The sequence below is a fragment of the Psammomys obesus genome, unplaced genomic scaffold (assembly GCF_907164565.1).
Source record: "Psammomys obesus unplaced genomic scaffold, mPsaObe1.curated_primary_1811, whole genome shotgun sequence".
Classification (NCBI taxonomy): domain Eukaryota; kingdom Metazoa; phylum Chordata; class Mammalia; order Rodentia; family Muridae; genus Psammomys; species Psammomys obesus.
In genome coordinates, this window is record NW_026596443.1 from 3,646,981 (window position 1) to 3,671,257 (window position 24,277).

Below are 24,277 nucleotides of genomic sequence, written 5' to 3' on the forward strand. Positions count from 1 at the left end.
TTACCACAGAGATAATCCCTCTGCGGTCTGAGGCAGTTGGAATGGAAGAAGGCACAGACTCTTCTTCCATTTTTCACTTTCTTTCTTCTTGAGTAGCCAGTAACATCCATGTCAGAAGGCACTGGCTGGGCAGCACCAGAAAAGAGAGTAAAGGGCTCAAGCATTAGGATGTCAGCGAAAGTCTGAGCCCTGCCATGGTACTGGAGCTTTGGGTAGGGTTCAGAAGAGACCTATGTCCAAAGTAGGCCTGTCCAGTCTTCCCTTCCTTCTAAGTTGGAACACCCAGCTCTGGGTCCTTTTCATTCTGCACAGCAGAGACCTTAAGGCAGTGATTTCAGCACCATCCTCGGATAGCCTCTTCCCACCACAGAATTGCATATTTTGCAGTTGAGTTGGTTGGGTATCTTCACAGCTCATGGAATTAGCAGCAATAGCAATAATGTCTCCAGAACAGAGGACCCTGTCATCCCCGGGGCTACCCAGGGAATATAGAAGCTTTTGCTGGGGGTGACAGGGTGCAAGAGGGACAAGCTAGACCTTCTTGAGGACCTAAATGAAAACATAACTTTTAAGAGGCAGATGCATGTAATTCCTCAGTTGGGTGGAACAGTGGCCCAGTTTAGTTTGCCTATAGAATCTTGGAATAGATTCTCATAAGAATTGTGCTACTTAGGAATCAGAAGAGCAAACTCTTAGGTCCAGCTCGTTATATATTTCCCTGAGCTGCAGAGCACTGAAACGTTAGCCCATAAGGCAGCTCAGCCTGGAACTTGGTTATCTACCTGGTTTCCAGAAATGACAGAAGTAGATTTTCCCAATCTAGACAAGCAAGATTCCATAGTTCTTCAGGCTCCATCTGATCTGATGCCTGATCTTCTGCCCACAACATAGTAGAGATCTAATCAAAGGCTTCCTTTAACTGACTCTTTGGGGTTCATCTGTGTTTCTCAGATGATTTTTAAGATCCAGATAATAAGGGGTGTGTACGTAATGGAGATTAACATTTTCTCCAAGACTATGAACTTAAGGACCAAATCTTGTCTTTTTTAAACATCATGACCGGTGTATAGTGAAATACTCAGTAAGCACTTGTCAAATGAAGGGGCGTGGGTTGCAGAAACTGGAAGAGGGCAACGTCTGTAAGATGTGGATCTCTTTGGAAGGCAAATATTGGCCACCAAGTGAAACTCCTTGAGTCTTCTATTCTGATCCAAAGCAGCTCACATGGTCGTTCAGTCTCTTATAAGTGACTATTCACCTGTCAAAACCAAATAGTAACGGCTAGCTAGGGAATCTGGAGTGGCTACTGTCCAACAGTGCAGTGAGGGGCCCGACAGGCCATAAGACAGGCAGGTGTTTCCAGTTATTTTGGTTTTCCTCCAGTCCGCAATGAAGCTCAAGAGTACTGCTTCATCTTTTCTTCCATGTCTGTTATCATGCCTGAGGATGACAGTCGAGTGTCTAGGTAGAATGTGCTTTCTCAAAAGAAAAGCCAAAGAAACTGAGTTCTTTTTCTCCGACTATTCTGAGCCAATGTTTCCTGTCCCACAGAAGCCCCAAGGATGGCAGAAATAGCGGCATGGTAGGTGCCTAACTTGCACCAATAGTATGGAATTAAATTCTCCAAAGAAAACCCACCTGGAAAGCAAAACTATCTCCTGGATGGAAAAACCCAAGTATCTCATTGATGTGAGAAAATTGGAGAGAGGGGGCAAATAAATAGGCAAACAGAAGGAAAAAACAGAAATAAAATTTTAAAATGAAAAATTAAAAAGTAGGATTTATTTGACTTTATGCATGTTCAATCAGAGGGCAGAAAGACAGCTCAATAGTCTTTCTCTGAAGGCTGTGATGTTACTTTTGTGGTTTGGTGACATCGTAGATTGGCAGCCATCTTGTCAGTGTCCCCTGTTGTCATCCAGAAGGCAAGATCTGGCAGCTCTCTTTCCATCTTGGCAACTGGGTCCCCTTTTTTCCAGCTTCATCTTTTCCATTGCCTTTTTACCTTTTGCAGGTTGATTTACACATCTTTAATTTTTTTATTTTTATTTATTTATTTTTGTTATACCACATGCTTTGTTTTCTGGGTTCTGGCCAGATCTCTGGGGAAAGATTGCTGGCAGTGATGATAGAATTGGGAAGGGTTTGCAAGAAAGTCTGCCTCCCTTAGATTTCCCCGTATGTGACTGTCTCAGAGGTGTTCATGAGAACCAGCTAGGAACCGGTGGAGTTTTTTGTTTTGTTTTTGATGTCTTCCTAATCCCTCCCCAGAAAGCCCAGGAGTTTGTAGGTGAAACAAAAATTGGAGAAAAGACCCAGAATCATCTTTTCTCCAAAGTCATGAGAGGAGGCTAGTAAATGTATTTAAGGGGCACGAGTTCCCAAACTCCACCCCTCCAATCCCTACTAGGAAGTTCTCAAAGGTTCAGCACCAAGAACCCATCCCTCCTCTTGCCCTCTTCTTCCCTCCTGTTCTCCTGGTGAGGCTGGTGAGCCAGAGCTCCGAAAGAAGAGAGGAGAGGAGAGCTAGTGAAGCTGAAGCAGCCTTCTGTTGTCCAAGGTGGCAGTGACTTCTGGGCCCTCAGAGTGTTGCCTGGAGGTTGGGGTCCAGGATAGTCTCTCGATCCGGTGACTCAATATAGTTGGCAGCTTCTTGAAGTTTCAGCAACATGGCCATCTAAAAAGAGGCAAAGAGAAGGGTAAATATGGGATGGGATGCTGGGTCCTGCCTATAGGGAAACCAGAACCAACCAACCAACCAGCCCCTACAAAACCCCTATCATGGGTCTGATCCTTGGTGTGACTAAGAACAGGGACTTCAGAGGTGGTTCATGAAGAACTGACAATTGCTTCAATCCTGATGTAAACCCATGCACACAAACCATCGCCTGGGATACCTTTGCAAGGTGTCATGGGTCATAGGTGTGGAGGACACCAGAGAACAATATTCCCCTTGTTTCAAGATGCATTCCAGGGAATGACAGATGTCCATACATGCCAGCTTATACCGGGAGTAATGGGAGAAGTGCTGTAACTGGCCCTGGACTATACTCCAACAGTTAAGACTCTCTGTTACCCCCAGAGCCTGTGTCAGGTCTACCACTTCAGTGTACTCCTCTCTTCCATTTTACAGTTCAGACTTTAGCTAAGTAAGCCTGGTTGGTGCTACTCAAACTGCTGCCAATCTCTTCTATCTCTGTTATCAGTCTTCCAATTAAAACAATTATTCCCTACTGGAAAGGTGCAATGGCAAGATCAAATGATTTGTGTGTTAAATTTCATTACTTTCTGCTAAATTCCCCTCTAATGTGGTTTTAATAATGACTATCTCCTCAGCAGAATATGAAAGTCTATGCTCCAGTCACTATGCCAATGGAAAAGAGCATCTCCCTGATTTAATTTGCATTTTCTCATTATTACATAAGTTGAGGATATTGTGTTTTTATCAGTCACTTATATTTCCTCTAGTCAAATGCCTCTTCATATCTTTTGCAGATTCTTTTGTTTAGAGGCTTAACTTTTATTCTGTGTAGTTTGTTTTTATATAATTATTTTTTTGGTGCATGCATGATGTGTGTGTGTGTGTGTGGGGGATTTCTGATCCATGGCATGCATGTGGTAGTCAGTGGACAACTTTTAGGAGTTGGTTCTCTCCTGAAACTCAACAGCTTTGTGTGACAAATTCTTTTCCCCGTTGAGCCATTTTGAAGGCTCTGAAAGCGTCTAATAAAAGGCAAAGAGGATGGACATTAGAAGAAGGAGAAAACAGGGAACAAGTTAGGCGCCTGCCACAGAGGGCCTCTGAAAGGCTCTGTCCTGCAGACTATCAAAGCAGATGCTGAGACTTATGGCCAACCTTTGGGCAGAGTGCAGGGAATATTATGAAAGAAGTGGGAACTAGTAAGATCTGGAGAGGACAGAAGCCCCATAAGGAGAGCAACAGAACCAAAAAATCTGAGCACCGGGGTCTTCCCGGAGAGTGATACTCCAACCAAGTAGCATGCATGGAGATAACCTAGAACCCCTGCACAGATGTAGCCCATGACAGTTCAGTCTCCAAGTGGGTTCCATAGTAATGGGAACAGGGACTGTCTCTGACATGAAATGATTGGCCTGCTCTTTGATCACCTCCCCCTGAGCAGGGAACAGCCTTACCAGGCCACAGAGGAAGACAATGCAGCCACTCCTGGTGACTAGGATCCTAACAGACTAGGATCAGAAGGAAGGAAAAGAAGACCTCCCCTACCAGTGGACTTGGGGAGGGGATTACGTGGAGAAGGGGGAGGAAGGAAGGAATTGGGAGGGGAGAAGGGAGGGAACTACAGGGGGGATAAAAAGTAAATAAAGTGTAATTAATAAAAAAATTTTAAAAAAAGATAATTTTTGGCTATATCATTGAAAACATTTCCCCCTGGTTTACATTTTACTTTAGCTGATGAAGTCTCAGAATACTATCAGAGAAGAGGCAGAAGTAGAAAGCACCAACATACCATATCTTGCTATTTCTTTGGTTGATAATAGTTTTTACATTTTAAATTTTTATTATTTTTAATTATGTGTGTGTATATCATGTGTGTTTGCATGTAGGCATGTCCACATGAGCACAGTGACCTCATAGGTCAAATGTGTCATATCCTCCTTGGAGCTGGCATTTGAAGCTTAGATGGGTGCTGGAAACTGAATTTGGAGCCTCTGGAAGAGCAGCAGGTGCTTGTAACTGCTGAGCTACCTCTCCAGTCCTTCTTTGGTCTATGTTCTTACAGAGATGGCCTGAAACTTGGGCCTTAGCTAGAAAACATATTCCTGGGTATGTTATTTAGCTTCGGCTAGGAGACGGGGATGACATCACTGGAACCCAAGATCCTGATGCTCAGAGTTCCTCACTGGCCTTATTCTGATCCTGGCTTTGCTAAACTCTTCAGTGCTTGAAGCCCATCAAACATGTACGTGAAGAGTATATAATTCAGTTCTTTAATACTCTATGACTTTTACTTACCAGAGGGTCTGAGTCCAGGGAGCTTGGGGTGCTGTCTTTGACTGTCCTGTCCTCTGGAGGTGAGGCGATGCTATGAGGGCCCACAGAAGGTGGGGGTAAATGGTATAGCTTTGATTGGTCTTGTTGGGCTGATGGCCAGGGGAGAGTGTCCCGGACCCACTCCACTGGATCTTCCCAAGCAGCTTTCTGTCCATGAACCTGGAGAAGAAAAATGTGAACAAGGGGATGACAACAGATTAGAAGAAGCTTACTCATGTTATCTCTTCTTTGTTTCACAAAAAATGCAATCCCTGGAAATACATAATTCCTCAAACATGAAGACTTGAGGGTTTGATCTATATAGGTGAACTTCCCATGAAAAATAAGTTGGTATAAACTTCCAGAATAATTGAGGCTGCTCTAGCACGTTGTCTTAAAAGTTTGCTTAGAGACAGGGTCTCACCATATACCTCTTGCTCGTCTGGAATTTACTACATAGACCATGCTCTGCCTCCCAGTTGCAAGTGCTGGGATTAAAGGCATGTGCTACTACAATGCCTAGCTAATTTTGTTTTAAAACAGTATCATTATGTGGTCCTGGCCTGTCCTGGTGCTTGCTATACTGTCCAGGCTAGCCTCAAATGCACAGCAGTCCTTTCCCAGCTTCCCGAGATTAGAGTAATTTGCAACATGCCCAGTTAAACCTTAAAAATAGTTTTTAGTTAATTAAAAAATTAACTAAAAATTAACTAAAAATCCAGACTGACTTCAAATTTGTGACACTTCCATCTTATCTACTTACCCAAATGCCAGATTTAAAGACATGTGACACACCATAGCCTAGATTAACTAACTAACTAACTAGTTAACTATTATTAATTTTTGGTCTGAGAACTGACACTAGAGACTCAAGTATATAAACAAGTAATCCATCACTATATTTCCAGTCCTATACTTACTTATTTATTTTACTTAAAAATAAAAATTGCACTAAAGATAGGTGATGAGGATGGATGTAATGCAGGCAACGGACACATGAGCCATAAGAGAGGATATAAAGCTATGTTTTTTTCTAGTTTCAACTCTGTCATAGCTGCTGCTGCTGCTGCTTTTTGTGCATGTGATGGTTAAATGAATAAACATGTAATCCATAACCAAAGTGTCAAGTCCTAAGTGATGCTCCCTGGCTTAGGTACAGCCATTCTAACTATGCAGAATCTCATTGAAACATACAGACTTTAAGACTGGGCAAGCATTTTAGTGGTTCTTTAATCTAGCTGTGTGATGTTTTTATTTGTGAGTCTTTGGAAAAAAGCAATTAAAATAATAAAAAATTGTATACATTTATAAAATACAGCATATATGAAAACGTATCAATTGTGAAATGGTTAAATCAAGCTAATGATCTATACATTGAAGTCTTATCTTTTTATGGTGAGAACACTTAAATATATTTTCTTTTAAAGCATACTGTTATTGAACACAGTTGCCATGTTGTACAATTGTTGGGGTTTGGTCTGATGCTTGTATTTTTGATGCTAATTCCTGGACCTCAAGATCTATCCTTGTTGTGTAAACCTGCCTAAGTCATTGTTCCTGATTGGTTGATTAAAAGGCCTAAGACCTGGGCAGGGCAAAATGCAGTAGGCATGGCTAAAGCTCCTGTTGGGGTGGGGGTTGGATTCAGGAGAATCATAGGGAAGGAGGACACTAAGACAGGTTAGCGTGGTGGCCCGGGGGAGGAAGGTCTCCAAGGATGGCATGGATGGAGAAAACACTAACATGAAAAATATAAGCACGTACTTATAAGATTATGGATGGAAGGTAACCCGGATAAGGGACGGCATTGGATGGGGCTGGGAGGTAGATGGGGAGGTTATTGAGAGAGCATAGATAAAAATATCTGCCCAGCCCAAGGTAAATAAGGCAATTATAAAATCCAACAGGTGTCTGTGTTTTATTTGATTGTGATAGCAGGTTAAATAATACAGGGTTAATAATAAGCAATATTTAGCCCAACATTATTTTATTGACAATAACATACAATATGTCTCTTGGACTTGTTTCCTCTGTCTGAATGAAATTTTGTATCCTTTAGCTGACATCTATGCAACCATCCATTCTCTACTTGTGTGTTCTACTTTTGTATGTTCCACATGTAACTGAGAACATGCATTTTAAAAAAAAAATCCCTGGCTTATTTCACTTAACATAATTTTTGTAGGTTTATCTGACCAATAGATCATCTCTTTCAAATAACCTATATCCATATCCACACTGCATTGCATATATGTGCATACCAAGCACATTTTTACTATTCATTCATCCATGATGGATACTGAGGTTATACTAAAACCAAATTTTATATATTTTCCAAGAAGGAATTCTTCAATCTTAATCATATATAATATCTTTTATTATTTAAGAATTTCTTTTGTTTTGTTTTGTTTCTTGAGACAGGGTTTCACTGTGTAGCCCTGGCTGTCCTGGAGCTCACTCTGTAGACCAGGCTGGCTTTGAACTCAGAGATCCACCTTGCCTCTGCCTCTGCATGCTGGGAACAAAGGTGTGCACTACCACTGCCTGGCTAGACATTATCTTTATTTATTTATTTATTTTGGGGAAAAAACTTTCATTTTAATTTTTTAAATTAATTTATTTATTAATTACAGTTTATTCACTTTGTATCCCAGCTGTAGCCCCCTCCCTCATTTCCTCCCGACATTATCTTTTAAATTGGAAATCTATTAATAATACTTCAAAATTTTCTTTAAAATATAAGAAATAATGATTTATGGTATTGCTTTAAAAGAAAACACCTTTAGAGATTTAATATATCATCTTAAATATCTATCTCAATAAAATTACCTTTGGGGGTGATACATTACTGATGAGGACCAGTCATTGAATGACAGCATGTTAGTGCTAGCATGTATGCTCTAATTACAGGTGATGCAAAAAGTCATTTTAATATACTCAGTATCGCTAGTCACTAGGGTAATGCCAATCAAATTAGTTCAGAGCTTATCCAGTTAGAACAGTGATTCCTCAAATGACCACAGACAACACTAGTGGTGGGTATGCAAATTAGCATGTTCATGATGGAAAACAGTACAAAGATGTCTCAAAAAATTTGAAATAAAACTACCATATGATGCAACAATCTCTCTACTAGGTATATATTCAGAAGAAATGAGGTCAGTATGATGAAGAGACATAAATCTTTGCTCCCATGTCAGTGTAGCACTGACACAGACAAGTGTCTATTAACTGATGATAGGATTAAAAAAAAAAATCTGGTGTAAGCAAGGCAGTAATGATGCAAATCTTTAATCCTAGCACTTGGGAAGCAGAGGCAAGTGGCTCTCTATAAGTCTGAGGCCAGCCTGGTCTACAGAGCAAGTTCCAGAACAGCCAGGGCTATACAGAGAAACCCTGTATCAAAAAACAAAAACAAAATGACAATAACAACAACAACAACAAAAATCTGTTCTTACATACTCAATGGGGTAAAATTCAGTCATAAAAGAATTGAAATCCTGTTCTTTGCAGCAGCGTGGTTTCAAGTGTGGAAATAAGTCACACAGAGAAAGATAAGCATCATACTATCACAGTCCTATGTGGAATATAAAAATTGATCTCACGGACATTTAAGAGTAGTGGTTATCAGAGGCTGGGGAGACCAGGAAGGGAAAAGGAGAAGGTTGATCAATTGGTAACAAGTTATACTTAGACAATAATAAGTAGCCTGAGTAAGGCCAGAAGGTGAAGCTCACCTTGATCCCATCCTTGGCTCCTTCCTGTAGATAGGGAATGATGGAATTGTTCCACAGGTCAATGAACCAGGTCCGGAAGTCCTCAATGCCAATGGGACAGGACAGAAAGAAGCAAGGGCCTAGGGAAAATGATGCAGCCATGAAGATGCCTGAGAACCTTCATCTGCCCTGCCCTGTTTCTTTTGCTCTTCAGTAAAAAGCATTAGAGGAAATCTGAAGTTGCTCAAGAGCAATGGGTGCCAGCTGTCTGGCCAATCAATGTAAAGGTGGAAGTGAGACCAGGAGGAAGGCAAACCCTCCTATATGCCTTCTCTCCCTTTTGCTATTGTGAGGGGAAAATGAAGGGGAAGGTAGCTTTATTTTTTAACCTAAGGCCTTGTACAAGTTAAGGCCTTAGGTTAAAAAATACAAGTTAAGGTAAGTGCTCTACCATTGAACTATGCCAGCAGCACATTTATTTTGTCTAATTAACCTATTTATTTCTTTATTTACTTTTAAGATTAGGGGAGGTTTCAATATGTTATTCAGGCTGGCCTTGAACTTGTAGTGGGTCCAAGCAATTCTCCTGTTTCAGCCTCCTAAACAGATAGAACCACAGGCGCACACCATTATGCCTGGCTTTCTGATGTCTGAAGGGATTTATCCAATTCACTGTGCTATTGGCAGCGGAAAGGCTTATTGAATACTTGAGTGGTTTGACTCCAGCAAGCAAAGAGAGCCTCCCTCCAGGGGTTGAGACATAGGAAGGGAAACTGCTTCCAGACGCCAGGGGGAAGCTGGACCGCAGTACCAATGAGGAAGTCCGAGGTGCTGTGCTTCTCAAGGAAGGTGTGCAGGTGATACCACAGCTTGGGCACCCAGTCCAGCACCCGAAGCAGCTCCTCCTTGTTAGCATTGATGTCGCTGTCTGACTCTACCAACTTCCTCCGCAGGTATCGGACCAGAAAGCCATTGGCTGGCTCCACGTTGTTAGAGAAGGTCAGCATCCTGCCACCAGGGATAGGAAGAACAGAGTGTCAGCAGGGACACTGCCAGGGTTCATCCCTTGCCAGTCTGGCCCTCCTTCTGCCTGCCTCCCATGAATGCCCCTTTGACTTTTTCTCAAGTGACAGGAGGTGATAATGGCAGTAAGGTAGCAGCTCTGGACGGGCAGAGCTGGTTTTCAACTCTGACCCCCTCAAATAATTGCCTGGTCTCAGAGTGATTGAGAAGAAAGTTCTTAGTACAGCAGCCAGCAGGGTTTCTCCTAGGTTTTTGTTTGTTTTGTTTTTGGAGACAGGGTTTCCCTGTGGAGCCTTAGCTGTCCTGGACTCTCTTTGTAGACCAGGTTGAGATCTGCCTGCCTCTGCCTCCCTGAGTGCTGGGATTAAAGGATGTACCACCATGGTTGACTTCTCCTAGTCTTTTGTTCCTTCCCTTTTCTCAAAAGCCTCCTCTTCTGCACTGTAACTGGCATGCAAAAACATCTATTTCCTTTTCCCAGACTGACAGTTTCTGCCTATTCTCTTCTGCTACTTGCTCCACTGTTCACAAGTTCAGGAGTTAATTATTATTTACAGATCACTGATAAGGCCAGAAGTTTCATGCAGGGACATAGTTCTTACCTGAAGCTCAAGTGCAAGCCATGGTTGGGTGTCATTTTTACAGGCTGGTTGGTGGTACCTATGATATAGGGACTGTGGGAAGAAAGGGAGAAGGATTGCTTAGATCTGCCTTAATAATTACTGTCTGTCATGTGTGCAATGGGAAGCTCATAGGTTGGACTGGGCTATGTTCCTCTCCCCATTCCCACTGTGGGGAATGGTCCTGACCCAGCTTACCATTTGTGATATTTGCAGGTGAGGGCCCCATTGACCAGCTCACTGATGGAACCTGCTTCACTCAGGTCATCCAGTAGGATCACCAAGGGCACATCCCCAATTCCTGTTTCCCGGTCTATCTGGTTAGCCAGGTTGGAGAGGTACAGTTGCAGATCCTGAAATAAATGGAGACAGTGGGTGAGCACTCATGAGCCAGCACCTGGAAAACCTTGGCCAGAATAATTTTGGAGAAGCTCTGTTAATTTTATTTTTCCCTGGGATATTTGGTCCTTCTATCTGCCTACAAAGTGCTGGGGATTGAACCCAGGGCCTTGCACAAGCTAGGCAAGTACTCTACCACTGAGCTAAATCTCCCACCCCTTTTAAGCAGCAATCTTTTTTTTTTTTTTTTTTAATTATTAAATGGGTGCTCTGTCTGCATGTATGCCTGCATGCCAGAAGAGGGCATCAGCTCCCATTATAGATGGTTGTAAGCCACCATGTGGTTGCTGGAAATTGAACTTGAAAGGGTTAGGCTAACTTTGTAACCTGTATATCTTTTAAAGCCTATAGTTTTGAGTTTTAGGTTCAGGTTAAGCTAAAGCCTCTTAGTACCTTTCCAGAGAATGGAGAAATGTGACCCTATCTGTGAGGACAGATTAAAAAAAAAAAAAAAAAAAAGCAAGCAAGCAATGACCTTCACTCAGCAAAAAGAACGACCAGACCCTTGCCTTCAAGATAGTGTTTCTTAGCAACAAACCCAGACTTCTTCTGAGTAGCTTTTGACCTCCAGCCAAAAGTCTGTAGCCCCTAATCTTCAAGGATGAGCTAACCACCCCCACCTTAAATTGTAGCTGCATCCACACTTGGAAGGACTGGCCAAGCTTGAGCACGTAAGACTAACCAATTATCTTACTTTATAGCTTCTTCATCCAATCCTAAACTGCCAAAACTACAACTTCAAATTTCCCGCAATTTTTCTTTTAAAAACCTAAAGGCCTTTGTCTCCCGGTGCCACTCTTTGCTGACTGGCAGGGGTGACCCCATTGCGCAATGGTTAATAAACCTCTTGCTTTTGCAACGAGTCATGGTCTGGGGGGAGTTTCTGGGAAGGGCACAATCTTGAACTCCTGAGCTATGAGACCCCAGGTCTTACATTTTTGGTGCATTGGCCGGGAAAGGGCATGCCCCTTCCCCAACCCTCATCAGACTAAACTCGGAGGTTGAGCTTGGAACAGGTTAGTCTGTTTCTGTCTTACCAATATGTTTCTGTTTGGGTGCCTATCTGGGCCTTTTTTGGTCGTCTGATCAGTCGTTGCGATAGACAGATGTGTCAGAATTTCTGTGGTACCAATCTGTTTCGGTTTAGGCGCCTATCTGGACCTTTTTTAGTCGTCTGAGACTGGGAACTGGAGGATGCCCCAGTTTGGGAGGCTAGGACCGGGACGGTCCTCCTCCCATCTGTTTCTCGTCAGAGATGGCCGCCGTGAGGCAGCCTCTCAATCAGAATTCTGTGGTACCATCCGTAAGGGCATCCTTGTCTAATTGCCTGTCTTGTTCTCTTTGTCTCTATTGTTGTTGCTTCTTTGACTTTCTTGATGGACAACTTTATTATGGGACAGACTGTGACTACACCCTTATCCCTCACCCTTGAGATATAGGACACATGAACTCTGAAAGAGGTCAGATAGACAGAGAGGTTAAAAGCAGTCAGTGTTCTCCAGCCCCATAAGCAGCAATCTTCAGTATTCCCCAAAATACTGAAGATTAATTAATCTCTCCAGCCCCATAAGCAGCAATCTTCAGTATTACCCAAAGTAAGGAGTATCTATTCTGAAATGGCTTTTCACTGAGTTGATGCCACAACCTCAGCTGTGCCACAACCAAGCTGATGTCTTCTTCAGCTTGGGAGAGCCAAGGCTTGTACCATTTTAGGGTACATTCAAGGCACATTACTGCAGGGATGGGGGAAATGACATATAAAATTTAATTCTGAACACTTCCCTAACTATGGTCTGATGGCAATACTGCAAAGGTAGAATGAAGAAGATAAAAGAGAATGGATATAATACACAGCACTGGCAGCCTGCAGAGGATCAACTACAGGAACTGAGGTGGAGGTGAGAGAAGGTATGAGGGACAAAGGTATGGATAAAAGAAGCTAAAAGCACACCCTGTAATCCTAGCTATTTGGGAGACTGAGGCAGGAGGATTTCAAGTTCAGGCCAGCCTGGTAAAGTTAGGGAGACCTGGTCCCAAAATAAAAAGTAAAAGACAGCTTGGGTAATATAGCTTAGTTACAGAGGGCTTGCCTAGCATGCCTGAGGCCTTATGCTTAATGCTCAGTCAACACCACATGCACAGCTGGAGCAGGGAGGGGATGGTGGGAGGACTGCTAGTTCAAGGCCAGCTTGGGCTACATAGCAAGACTCTGCCTGAAAAGAAAGGAGAGGAGGGGAGGGGAGGAGAAAAGAGATGACAAGGAAGAGGGTATCAGAAGGACAGAAGGAGGGAGGGAGGAGGGGAGGGAGACAGGGAAAAGAACACTGAAGGAGAAAGGAAGGGTGGAAGAACACTGAAGATAGGAAAAAGATTAAGGCAGAGCTATGGAAAGGGAATATGAGTGGCAGGAAGGGGCCAGGGAAAGGCTTGGGTGAGGCTGAGGTTTGCAGACTGGTAGGAGGTCTCGGGACAGCCACCTTGCAAGATTGCTGGTGCATGTTGAAAGTGCTGACGATGCCATCGGTGACCTCACGGCCTGAGCGCTCCACCAGATACTCAGCCAGCCGATTGGTTAAGTAGGTCTTGCCAGTGCCACTGGGGCCAGAGAGAACAAGGCGCCGGTGCTTGAGCAGGAGGCTTATGTAGTGCTGCATCATGGGCTTGGGGATGAGTGTCTCGAACACCAGGCTGTCCACGCACTTCTCCTTCAGACCTGCACCACACCCCAGAAAGCATGAGTCTTCACCAGCCACGAGGATGACAAGATAACCAAAGAGCTCTTTCTTCATCATCTACTCTACTGAAGAGAGTCAGGGCTACTTGTCTTACAGTTACCTTGGAGGCCCCTTCTCCCCAGCTTTGAAAACCTGGACCTCATTTTTTTAGGGATACACTATGAGCTACAGGAGGATGGGTAGAGAAAGAAGCCCAAGTTTGGGGCTTCAGACTGGGTCTTACTCGTCCATCTTAAATTTCCTGTATTACTTAAGCACCTTCACATTAGCGTCTCTCAATAATTTCTTGTTACATGAATGTGTGATACATTATTTGATGATCCCCTTCCTGCCTCCATGTTATACTACCTCACCCCAAGAGATAAAGACTGACCTTTGAGGGAGACTGATATGTTATTGACACCTCGGCGGCAAGGAGGCATTTCTGGGGGCTCAGCATCCAACACTCGTTTCACGTGGCTGAGGCTGTAGCCATGTATGGACTCAGTGCTTAGTCCCAGGGTGGAAGCTGGGTCCATTTTAGAAATGTAGTCCTGATAGAAGAACAAGAAGTTCGTGAGGGTATTGAAAAGACATAACTACAGATGGAAAAGCCACAAGAAAGAACAGATATTATAGGCAATGAAAGGAGGTATATAGGAAGGGGGTAGGGTATGTGCATTTTCCTATTTTGCATTCCTCAATAAAGCACCTAGAATCAAAAAAGTTTCTAGAATCCCAGGGCCTGGGGCGCTGACAGCCCCAGGAGAAGATGACCAACCTTTTTGAGTGTGAGAATCACTTTACCTTGAACACCTGGAAAACAGCATCATCCAGCATCTTCCAGTCCACTTTGCCACTGACCTTGCTGCACCCCAAGAAGAACTCCTGCTGTTTTAAGTCCTGCAAGGTTAGTGTGGAAGCACATGAGCGTTAACAAAGATGGTGCTAGAACAGGAGGCTCTAGAAAGCCTCAGGAGCTGAGCACTCTAGTCTCAGACTATCCAGAGCCCTTATATTCTTGTGTATGACAGCCCAGGTCCTCTATTTTATGTGACAGCAACCCCCGAAAGAAGGGTGTGGAGGCAGGAGGATCAGCATTTTAGGTTATCCTCTACTACCCGGGAAGTTCAAGCTCAGTTTGAGCTCCAGGAGACCCTGTCTTATGAGTTAAGATGTCACTGAGCTCAAAGTGCATTCAGAACACCGATGCCATGGGAGCACTTGTTTACTCTCATGGTTATATGGCTGGCTGGGAGCTGTGGCTCACAGTCTTCATCCAGGGTCTCTCATACTACATATTGCTAACCCAGGAAGAGATCAAAACTCAAAATGGAAGTAGAGTTTCTATTAAACACACATACTATTGGCCCAGTGCAAATCTGGGGCTGTCTATATCATGCTGGTCCCAGCCCTCCCTAAAGTCCCTTACCCCTTTGATGATGTGCTGGGGCGGCATCCGTACCACCACCCGAAGGGTCACTTCTTCCTTTGGACCACAGGTGCTGATGCCATCCATGGGTGATAGCTCTGTGGGGATTGAAAAAGACTAATTGGATTTAAGGACTCAGCCTTGCTTCAAGTTGGTAGTTATTTTCCTTTCCAAATAATTCCTTATTTATGACAAAGCAGAGATGGGAGCCCCAATCTGAGAAGATGTAGAGCTAAGAACCTTAACAACTGCTAGTGTTCACTGACAGTAAAATCTTCTTGATTTCAACGCCATTAACCCCCTGACCACAGAACAGGTGGGAAGAATGTAAATGAGCCCTTTCTCCTTCAACCCACATAAACCCTTCTCAAGCAGGTACCTGTATCTGCGAGACTGGGGCTGAAGGGATGGCTGAGTGCAAGGCCCAGAGAACGGCGCGGGGATGACAAAGCAGATGATCCAGGGACCTGCCCTGGAGTGGAGCCTGAGGAGGGGCCGGGGGCAACCTTCAGCCGGTCATTCTCTGCTTTCAACAGGTCCACCTCCAACTGTGGGCAGAAGAGATGGGCCAGGTGGCAGGGTGGCATGGATGTCAGGCCTGCTCTCCCCTCCTGCAGCTCTGCTCAGACACTGACCTGCATATTGTGCATGGTCTCCCGAAGCTGGTCCAGCTGGTGGGCAGAGTTGAGGGCCTCCAACCGGATATCTGTAAGCTTCATCTCTTTCTCCCATAGTTCAGAGCGCAGTTCTGATACCTCCTTCTTCTCTGGCTCCTCCTCCTCATTGGCTTGGAACAGTCTAGTGTGGGGAACTGGATGAGCAGGGGCCCTGTAAGGAAGCAAAAGGTCAGCCTGGATCCCAGAGAAGCACTGGGTAGCAGGGGATTTTGACATTCCTGACCCACAGTCTTGTTTCCTTTTGCTCATGGGGACCCCAGTTGGTTTATAAGGAAGGATCCCTTTGTGGGTCTCCATGCCCAGGGACAGGACATCAATATGGCGGCATTTGTCAGGGTCTGTGGGCTTACTGCCAACTCCAGCCAGCCGTTTACTAGGGTAGCTGATGGACAGAGCACTCACTCGGTGACCTCAGTGCCCACAGAGGACGAATTGGAGGACTTGATGGAGGGGGATGCAGTCTCTGTGGAGCCATGCTGTAGTTTGGGGGATGACGGTGCTGAGGAGTCAGGTGTGGCGATCTCCTCAATATCGGAGTATGAGGAGGCTGACTTGGGACCCTTTTTAATACTGAAGGCTTTGTTGAAGGAACTTCGAAGCTAGGAGAGAGCAGATTCCGGGGAGAGAGATGTCAAGGCTTTACACTGGGATGAGGAGGACAGCTTTAGGGCTGGGACAGGGATGTGGAGGCAGAGGATTTACTTGTAATTACACCCACTCTGTGAGGTGACATATGGACAGAGGAGTTATCTAGAAATCAGGACTGAGAGAAAGAGTAGGATCATTTGTTTGCTGCCATTTTAGGCCAAGAAAACTTGTTGAGTCCATGGAGGGAACTGTGTCCCTCAAAACAGAAAAACCAAAAACAAACAACAAAGCCTCCCCAGATATCCCATGGTAGATATACCTCTCAATAGTCCAATTTCACCTCCTCCATTATCTGATTATTCTAGAACCTCACCCTCTGTGGGTTTTAGGATGCCAGTTCTGACTTGGGCTCATTATACAAGAATTTATTAATCTCTTCTCAAATTAATCAGTAACAGTAAAGATCAAGAGAAGGAAGTAGTATCAAGTTTCATTTAGAATTCTTGTTCTCAGCACATGGCATGGTGGTTAAAACATCCAAATAAAAGATCCCCTCCCCCTTTTTTAAACTGGGTCTCATGTAGACCAGGCTAGCCTTGAACTCAGTATGCAGCAGTGGGTGACCTTAAACTCCAGATCTTCCTGCCTCTACCTCCCAAGTGCCAGGTTTGCAGATGTTTACCCCATGCCCACCTTTCAGTATCATTTACTATGCCAAGTGTCCTAGAGTAAAAACTACTTTCCAGCCATTCCTTGGCTACGTAGGGCATTATAATCTGAGCAGAGCTTGTTCGATTCTGGTGTTGATAAGCTTCGGGTGTTAGGGATGTGAGCTAGATATTCGAGCCAAGGAGCTGACCCACACCCATTCACATGCCTGTGTACAGCATGCACACACAATACACACACACACACACAAACACACACACACACACACACAGGGACATAGACATGGGATGACAGCAAGAGACGAGAGTAAAGGAGGGGTCAGAGGCTGTAGGGACAAAGGCAAGCCAGATGTGTGGAATAGTAAGTGCAAAGGGGCGGGGGGGGTAGCAGGGAGAAACTGAGCATGGACTTACAAGATGTGTTTCTTAGAACACACCTGAAGTCTCCTGGGAGCTTATGGAGCTAGTGCATGTGTGTGTGTGGAACTCCTAGGTAAAACATGAGGCCCGAGCTGACTTGGCAGAGAGGTAAGAGTATGTATGCAGTTGGTTAGGGTATATTGTCACGGGGCAAGCAGGGCTTGAGGCACTGTAATACCAGCTGTCTGTGGAGATGAAGTGTTGAGCCTGAAAGGCCAGAGCTCACTGACTCCACGTTGTGTATCTTTTTTTTAAAAATTTATTTAATTTTATTTTATGTGCATTAGTGTGAAGGTGTCAGATCCCTTGGAATTGGGGTTACAGTTGTGAGCTGCCATGTGGGTGCCAGTCCTTTGGAAGGGCAGACAGTGTTCTTAACTACTGAGCCATCTCTCCTGCCCTGACATTGTGTATCTTAAGGAAGACATTCAGGCTTCCTGATTTTCTCCACACTACTCTCTCATGGGAGTCAGTCTTGCCACTGCCTCCTTCCCTCTCTAGAGAGAAATCCTGTGGCCACAAATGGCTTTCTGCCACCCTTATACTTCTATGACAATAGTGCTGTGTGAACTCAGTATTCTGACAGTCAGGGCTGCAGGGAGTCATTTTCTTTGTCTCCAATGGCTCAACCAATATATTAAGCAAAGAGAACCAGGATTCTTTGCTAAGGAGGGGATGTCTTAGAACTTTCCCAGTGTAGACATGCTAAGTAAAAAAATGCTCCTAAGAGGTATGTGATGATGATATTACCACCTTTAAAGGAACATTTCAGTGGACTGCTGATCTGCACAACACACTTGGGGAACTGCTACTTTAAATATGCAGGTTTAGGTGACCAGCTGGCCTCTCCATCTGTGTGCACCTGCTACAGCATGTGCAGGAGGTCAGAGGGCAGCTTTGCAGAGTCAGTTCTTTCCTTCTACCTTCGTGAGGGCCCAGCTCAGGCCAGGCATTCACTATGTAGCCCAGGCTGGCACTGAACTCATGGTGTTTCTCCTGCCTAAGTCTCCCTTGTGTTGTGACTTACCCATACCACTAGTCTGGTAGGCTTCTAGCTGATGTCCTAGGAAGCTACATGATGGCCTTTGGGGTGACAAGTACTTCCTACACTGGATGAAATAAATCCCTCACCTGTCTCCAGTTCACACTATTCTAAAGCTAAAGTTTTACAATAAGCCCCAAATCAACAGGCCTCCAGAAACTGTGATCCAAATAACCTTCAGCCATTGATTTTCTTCTATTTTAGACTGCTGTGGTAAATGGGACAAAAATAAAAAGGCTCATCTTCTGGATAACAGGAGCTCAACGGTTCTGCTTTTTATAATAGGCCATTCTTGGAATAGGGGAAGATGGCAGGCAGTAGATTTGGATTTTGTTAGGATTTCCCATTTGACCCCTAAGCAGACCACTCCTCTGTCCTCATGAAGGGCAGCGTGGATGGACCATGCAGCGGAGTGAGTTAGGAACTAGGTGGGTAGTTGGGGGTTATGAGTGGCTTTTTTTTTTTAAAGAGAGGATACTTGCTCTGGAAATAGGGAGGTGTGCAAAGGGAAAGAAAAAGTAAAGGGAGAGGAACCAAGTCTCTTACCTCATAAACCTGGAAAAAAATAGGGATTTGAGGTCAGCATTTTGAAGGAAATAAAAGAAAAAAAAAAAATGAAAGCAGCAGCAGCAGCACTAATCATGCATTTCACACAGCTGTTGTTTTTTTCACACAGCTGGCTCCTGTCTGCACTAGGCGAAGGTCTGTGGTCAGCCCTCCTCAGCAGGGGACAGGGACAAGACGGCTCACTCTGGGTCACTCTCCATTTCAGTCAGTCAGACAGTGCCCTGCACCTGCCTAAAGATCTTATAGAGCTCATCCAAGGCCAGTTTTGAGTTATAGGGGGACAGCACACATAACAAACTCCACCTCTGGACCAGCCAAAAGGCAAGCCTTAGAGTGATATGGAAGTACAGCCACCTTTCCCAAACTAAGACAATGGCCCCCAGGAGTGTCTAGAGATGCTGGGCTTAGGAATTCTCTCCACATGTCACCCCCACCCCACTCCCCCCGGATTTTTCTCAGATCCTTCTATGGCCAAGTATATTTGATCTCATCAGTAGGTAGAGCCCCAGGAAGGCAGACACATACAGAGGCTGCTGGGAAGTGGTGGCAGTGGTGTTGGGGGAGTAGACAATGGCTGAAGGAATAGAAACTTAGCAGATTTTGTTCCCAGGAGATGTCACACTGACACTTTAATTGGAGGGACCATCTGTTGGTTGATCCTGAAAGGACCAGTTCCCTGCACTGAGGTAAGATACCACAGGGCAGCTTCCAGGCCTTTACTTACCCAGCTCTTCTTCTTCTTCTTTTTGGCATCAGCATCCTTGCTGCTACCGATGCTGGAATGGCTGGTGATACTGTTGAGACTGGAGATGCTATCTGAGGAATTTTGTCTCTTGATCCGGAGTTCTATTGGCCAGTATAAGTGGGAAGAACACAGAGGTAAATTGAGAGAAAACATGGGGCTTAAGGAGAGTCTAGTTGCAACAGGTAAGAAGGAGGGAGGACCAACCAGCTTCTAGGTATACACTGCACATTTGGTGGATTATTTATTCAATGAACATTTAGAGTTACAGTCATTCTTCAACATAGAAGAAAATGCTAAAGTGAAAAAAGAAACAAGTCCTATTCTCAGGAAACTCCCAGTCCAAGTTGGGCATAGTGGTGCCCAGAACTTAAAAGGTGAGCTCTGGGTTAGCCTAGGTTACATAGCAAGAAGCTGTCCCAAACCAAAATAAAACAAAAGCCAAAATACAACAAAAGTAGCTCCGGTTTAGTATGAGAAATAGAGGATTTAATAATGAACTCAGATTGACAAGTTGTGAAAAGGATTTAACTGAAGCTGGCCGAGGACAATGTAATACAGACACAACCCCCACCCCACCCACCATGTGTGTGTCTATTTTGTTTTGGTTTTTCGAGACAGGGTTTCTCTGTGTAGCCCCTGGCTGTCCTGGAGCTCACGCTGCAGACCAGGCTGGCCTCAAATTCACAAAGACCCACCTGCCCCTGCCTCCTGAGTTCTGGGGTTAAAGGCGTATGCCACAAACACTGGGATGTGAGTCTGTGTTTATGTGCACCAGGCTAGTCTTACGCTTGTGACAGTCCTCCTGCCTTGCTTCCCAAGTGCTGGGATTATATGTATGAGCCACCATAACTATTTTTGTTGTTTGTTTTTTTTGAGACAGGCTGACCTGTAACTACTATGAAGCCCGTCTGGCTCTGAACTTGTGGCATTCCTCTTAGCCCAGGCCCTATTATATTTTAATGACCTTCTAGCAATACTTGGCTGCCTTTTGGCTCAAGGTCAAGTATAAGCGGCCTGTACCTTGTATTGAACCTGAATGATTTTCACTTTGTCATCTGATAGGCGGAAAAGTTCAGTTCTCTGAGGTTTGCATTAGCGAGAAAACGACCCCCTCTTCTTTAAAAAGGTGGGGAGGGAAATAAAGCGCCCAACAGAGGACATGTCTGAATACTTAAAGAGCGGAGATATTTCAGACAGGAACACTGGGAAGGCATTCAGGGACAGAGAAAAGTACATGCAGATGCCCTGGGTTCAAGCCCCCTCATATCAAAAGTTAAAAAAAAAAAAAGTACCAAGTATTAGACTAGCATAGGGATCTTTCAATAGCTGCAAGTCCATCTACTAAGTTAAAAATTATGTCTAAGCTACTTTCAATAACAAAAGAGGGCTGGAGAGATGGCTTGGTGGTAGAATGCTTGCTTACTATGGATAAGGTGCTGGGTTCAGCTCTCAGGACTGTGGAAGGGGTAGAGTGCAAAAGATACGTTTGCAGCATCATAAGTTAGAAAATACTTCTTGCATCTTGAGTTTTGTACTGTGCAAATGTCTATCCGTAAATAAAGCACAGCTAGGCAGCACTGTTGAAGCAGTAGCTCCAGTGAAGCTTCTGGAAGTCCTCCTTAAGAAATTGTTTTGTTTTTGTTTTTTGTTGTTTCCCTGTGTAGCTTTGGTTGTCCTGGACTCACTTTGTTGACCAGGCTGCCTTGAACTCATAGAGATCTGCTTGCCTCTGCCTCCTTATAAGCATGTACCACCGTGCCGGACTATGAAATTGCTTCTTGATCAACATGAACGAAAGTTTACTGTGAACATTTCCTGCAGACAGTCATAATTTATTCATTTAGAGAGTGTGTTATCTCAAGAGCAAAGTTCACTTGGGAACTTGGAAATAGTTGAATATCCCAGATGGATCACCTGTGGTAATGGATCAAATTATTTTCTCTGTCTTATTCTCCTCATTGCAAAATATGCTTTGTTAGGCTGCCACCTGGAATAAGTGACTAGGATGCTTAGAAAAGTGTCCACCATATGGCAGGATTATTTGTAGGTAGAATGTTGGATGCAAGAGGAAATGATGGAAGATGGAGCTAAAAGGAAGGGCACAGTTAGAGCAGGAGGAGGCCGGCGTGAGACTCTAAGGACGAGGATGTTTTTTACTCTTCTAACCTGCTTTTCTGAAATGTTTCAAACACAAGAGAAAAGTGACAGCACAGTAAAAGAACACCCAGATGCCCTCTGCCAAACTCAGCCATTGTGAACACTTTATTGTATCTGCTCTTTACCCCCTTTCTCACAGATTTGAAAATAATACCTGAAGATAAATCTCCTGTGAATATGGATACTTGCTCACAAAAGGATTATCACACCAAAGAAAATTAACATTTCCTTTTATCTAATAACCAGCTCATATTTAAATTAGAATGTGTTTTGATCTGAACTGACAATGCAGTTTCTCTGGGGGCAATGGAAAGTAGGGACTGGAGCCCTCAGAACCAGTTAGATTAGTGTAGTAACCCAGGAAAACCTGAGCCAGGACAGTAACAACACAGAGGTGGAGCATAATTGAGATCGCATAGGCGCCAGAATGAACTCACTGCAAGGGCCAACCAGTGAGGAAGAAAACATGAATTTTAAAAAGATGACCCTAATGGCCCAGTAACTAGGCTGGGAAAAACTGCAGATGGGGAAAAAGGTTTGTTGTGTATTTATACAAGGGTGAAATGGGGGGTGGAGAATGGGGAGCTTTCAATTTTAGGAATGCTAAGCTATAGATACCCATAAAGTCAATGAAGTAGAAATGTCCAAAATAACATTAGGAACAGAGGTGTGGTGTTCAGGAGACTGGTCTGCATAGAAGCAGATGGAGAAGTGGGTGAAACAAACAAACAAACAAAACGGGCTGGAGAGATGACTCAGTGGATAAGAGCACTGCTATTTCAGAGGTCCTGAGTTCAAGTCTCAAGAACCTCATGGCGGCTCATACTGGAACCTGATGTCCTCTTCTGGCGTGTAGATAGAGCACTCATACATAAAATAAATAAATAAAATCACACACACACACATACAAACCAAAAAAAAAAAAAAAAAAAAAAAACCCACAAGGGGCTGGAGAGATGGCTCAGTGGTTAAGAGCACTGGCTGTTCTTCCAGAGGACCTGGGTTCAATTCCCAGACCCTCTCCCCCCTCTCCCCCTCCCCCCCGCAGGTCACACTTGACTGTAACTCTAGCTATTGGGCTTCTGACACCTTTATGTACAGACATACATGCAGGCAAAACTTGATCAAATTAAAAACAAAACAAAAAACCCAGTGAGCTAATAACTGAAGCTCAGCAAGTTTGTAAGATATTAAGATGAACACACAAAAAATTAACAGCAAAGCCAGGCTTGGTGTTGCACACCTATAATCTCAGCACTGGAGAGAGGCAGTCGCAGAAGGGCTTGTTTCAAGTTTGAGGCTAGTATGCTCTACATAGTTTGAGGACAAGTAGGACTACACAGCACTTTGTTACAAACAAACACAGAGGTATTTGCACATCCACGATTACTGCTGCACTATTCACAAAAACCAGGCGATGGAACCAGTCTAGATGTCTATCAACAGACAAACAAAAAAAGAAATGTGTATATACACAATGGAATTTATGCAGATATAAGAAAAGGTAAAAATGTGACATTTACAGAAAAATGGATACAAGCAGAAATAAGGTTAAGCATAAGCCAGACTCAGACAAATAGGTTTACTTTCATATGTAGAATCTAGATTTAAAATGTGTGCATGTGTATGTGTGCGTGTGCATGTTCAAGAGGTTACTCTTGGCCAGAGGTGATAGCTCCTTTCAACAAAATGAGAGGACTGGGTTGCTGGAATGTGGATAATAATGGAGTCTCACTTGAGGATGTTCATTTTCTCAAGTAAGGCATTGAGTGCTATGGTCACTGTAAGTCACAGAGGTCAGCAGAGGGACGAGGAGAAAAAAGTGGTAGGAAAATGACTATGGGCCAGGCAGAGGTGGCATGTACTTTTAATCCCAGCACTTGGGAGGCAGATAGGAGGATCTCTGAGTCTCAGTTCAAGGCCAGCTTGGTCTACAGCATGAGTTCCAGTACAGCCAGGGCTATACAGAATTCCTATCTCAAAAAAGCTAAAAGAACAACCACAAACAAACAAATAAAAATGACTGGGTAAGTAAGAGGCCTGCCAAATTGTCCCCTGGGCCTGGCTTGTGATAAGGGACTGGAAGATAGGAAGTGTTTGTTGTTCTGTGTTGGGGTTGGAACTTAGGGCTTTGTCGATGCTGGCTAAGCCTCCATTACCGAGCCACACTGCTGGCCTACAGGCAACCACCTTCTTTGTCTGTAAGCAAAGCATGACTGATTTCTGAGTACCCAAGCTAACTTGCCCCAGAGCCCGGTGAACCTGTATCATTTCATTTGAATTGCGGGTTGAATCCCCATGGTACAGAGAAGTGACAATCAAGTGAAATCATGTACATGTGTGTAGACCAAGCACACATTTGTGCTATTTTGAAACTGCCTTCATTTAAGGTTTATTTCTTGCCAACCTTGGAAAGAAAGTATCACACTTTCATTTGTGCCTAGATTTTTATATGGATGTATAGAATCTCACATGCATGTATATGACATGAAGAG

At 44.1% G+C, this 24,277-nt stretch overlaps 1 protein-coding gene across 2 annotated transcripts in view; it reads right to left on the minus strand.

Annotated features, from left to right (window-relative positions):
* Window positions 1–1,035: 1,035 nt before the first annotated feature.
* Window positions 1,036–24,277, minus strand: part of Nav1 (neuron navigator 1) — a 241,983-nt gene continuing 218,741 nt past the window's right edge. For both annotated transcript variants that reach the window (XM_055598193.1, XM_055598194.1), the window contains 14 exons: window positions 19,605–19,726; window positions 15,998–16,194; window positions 15,554–15,746; window positions 15,298–15,466; window positions 14,919–15,016; window positions 14,294–14,389; window positions 13,881–14,040; window positions 13,250–13,485; window positions 10,572–10,726; window positions 10,356–10,427; window positions 9,542–9,738; window positions 8,752–8,870; window positions 4,997–5,194; window positions 1,036–2,677 (listed from right to left, as the gene is read on the minus strand). In XM_055598193.1, coding sequence (XP_055454168.1) covers window positions 2,582–2,677; window positions 4,997–5,194; window positions 8,752–8,870; window positions 9,542–9,738; window positions 10,356–10,427; window positions 10,572–10,726; window positions 13,250–13,485; window positions 13,881–14,040; window positions 14,294–14,389; window positions 14,919–15,016; window positions 15,298–15,466; window positions 15,554–15,746; window positions 15,998–16,194; window positions 19,605–19,726 — 2,108 coding nt within the window. In that variant the 3' untranslated portion in view covers window positions 1,036–2,581. The remainder of the gene's footprint in view (window positions 2,678–4,996; window positions 5,195–8,751; window positions 8,871–9,541; window positions 9,739–10,355; window positions 10,428–10,571; window positions 10,727–13,249; window positions 13,486–13,880; window positions 14,041–14,293; window positions 14,390–14,918; window positions 15,017–15,297; window positions 15,467–15,553; window positions 15,747–15,997; window positions 16,195–19,604; window positions 19,727–24,277) is intronic.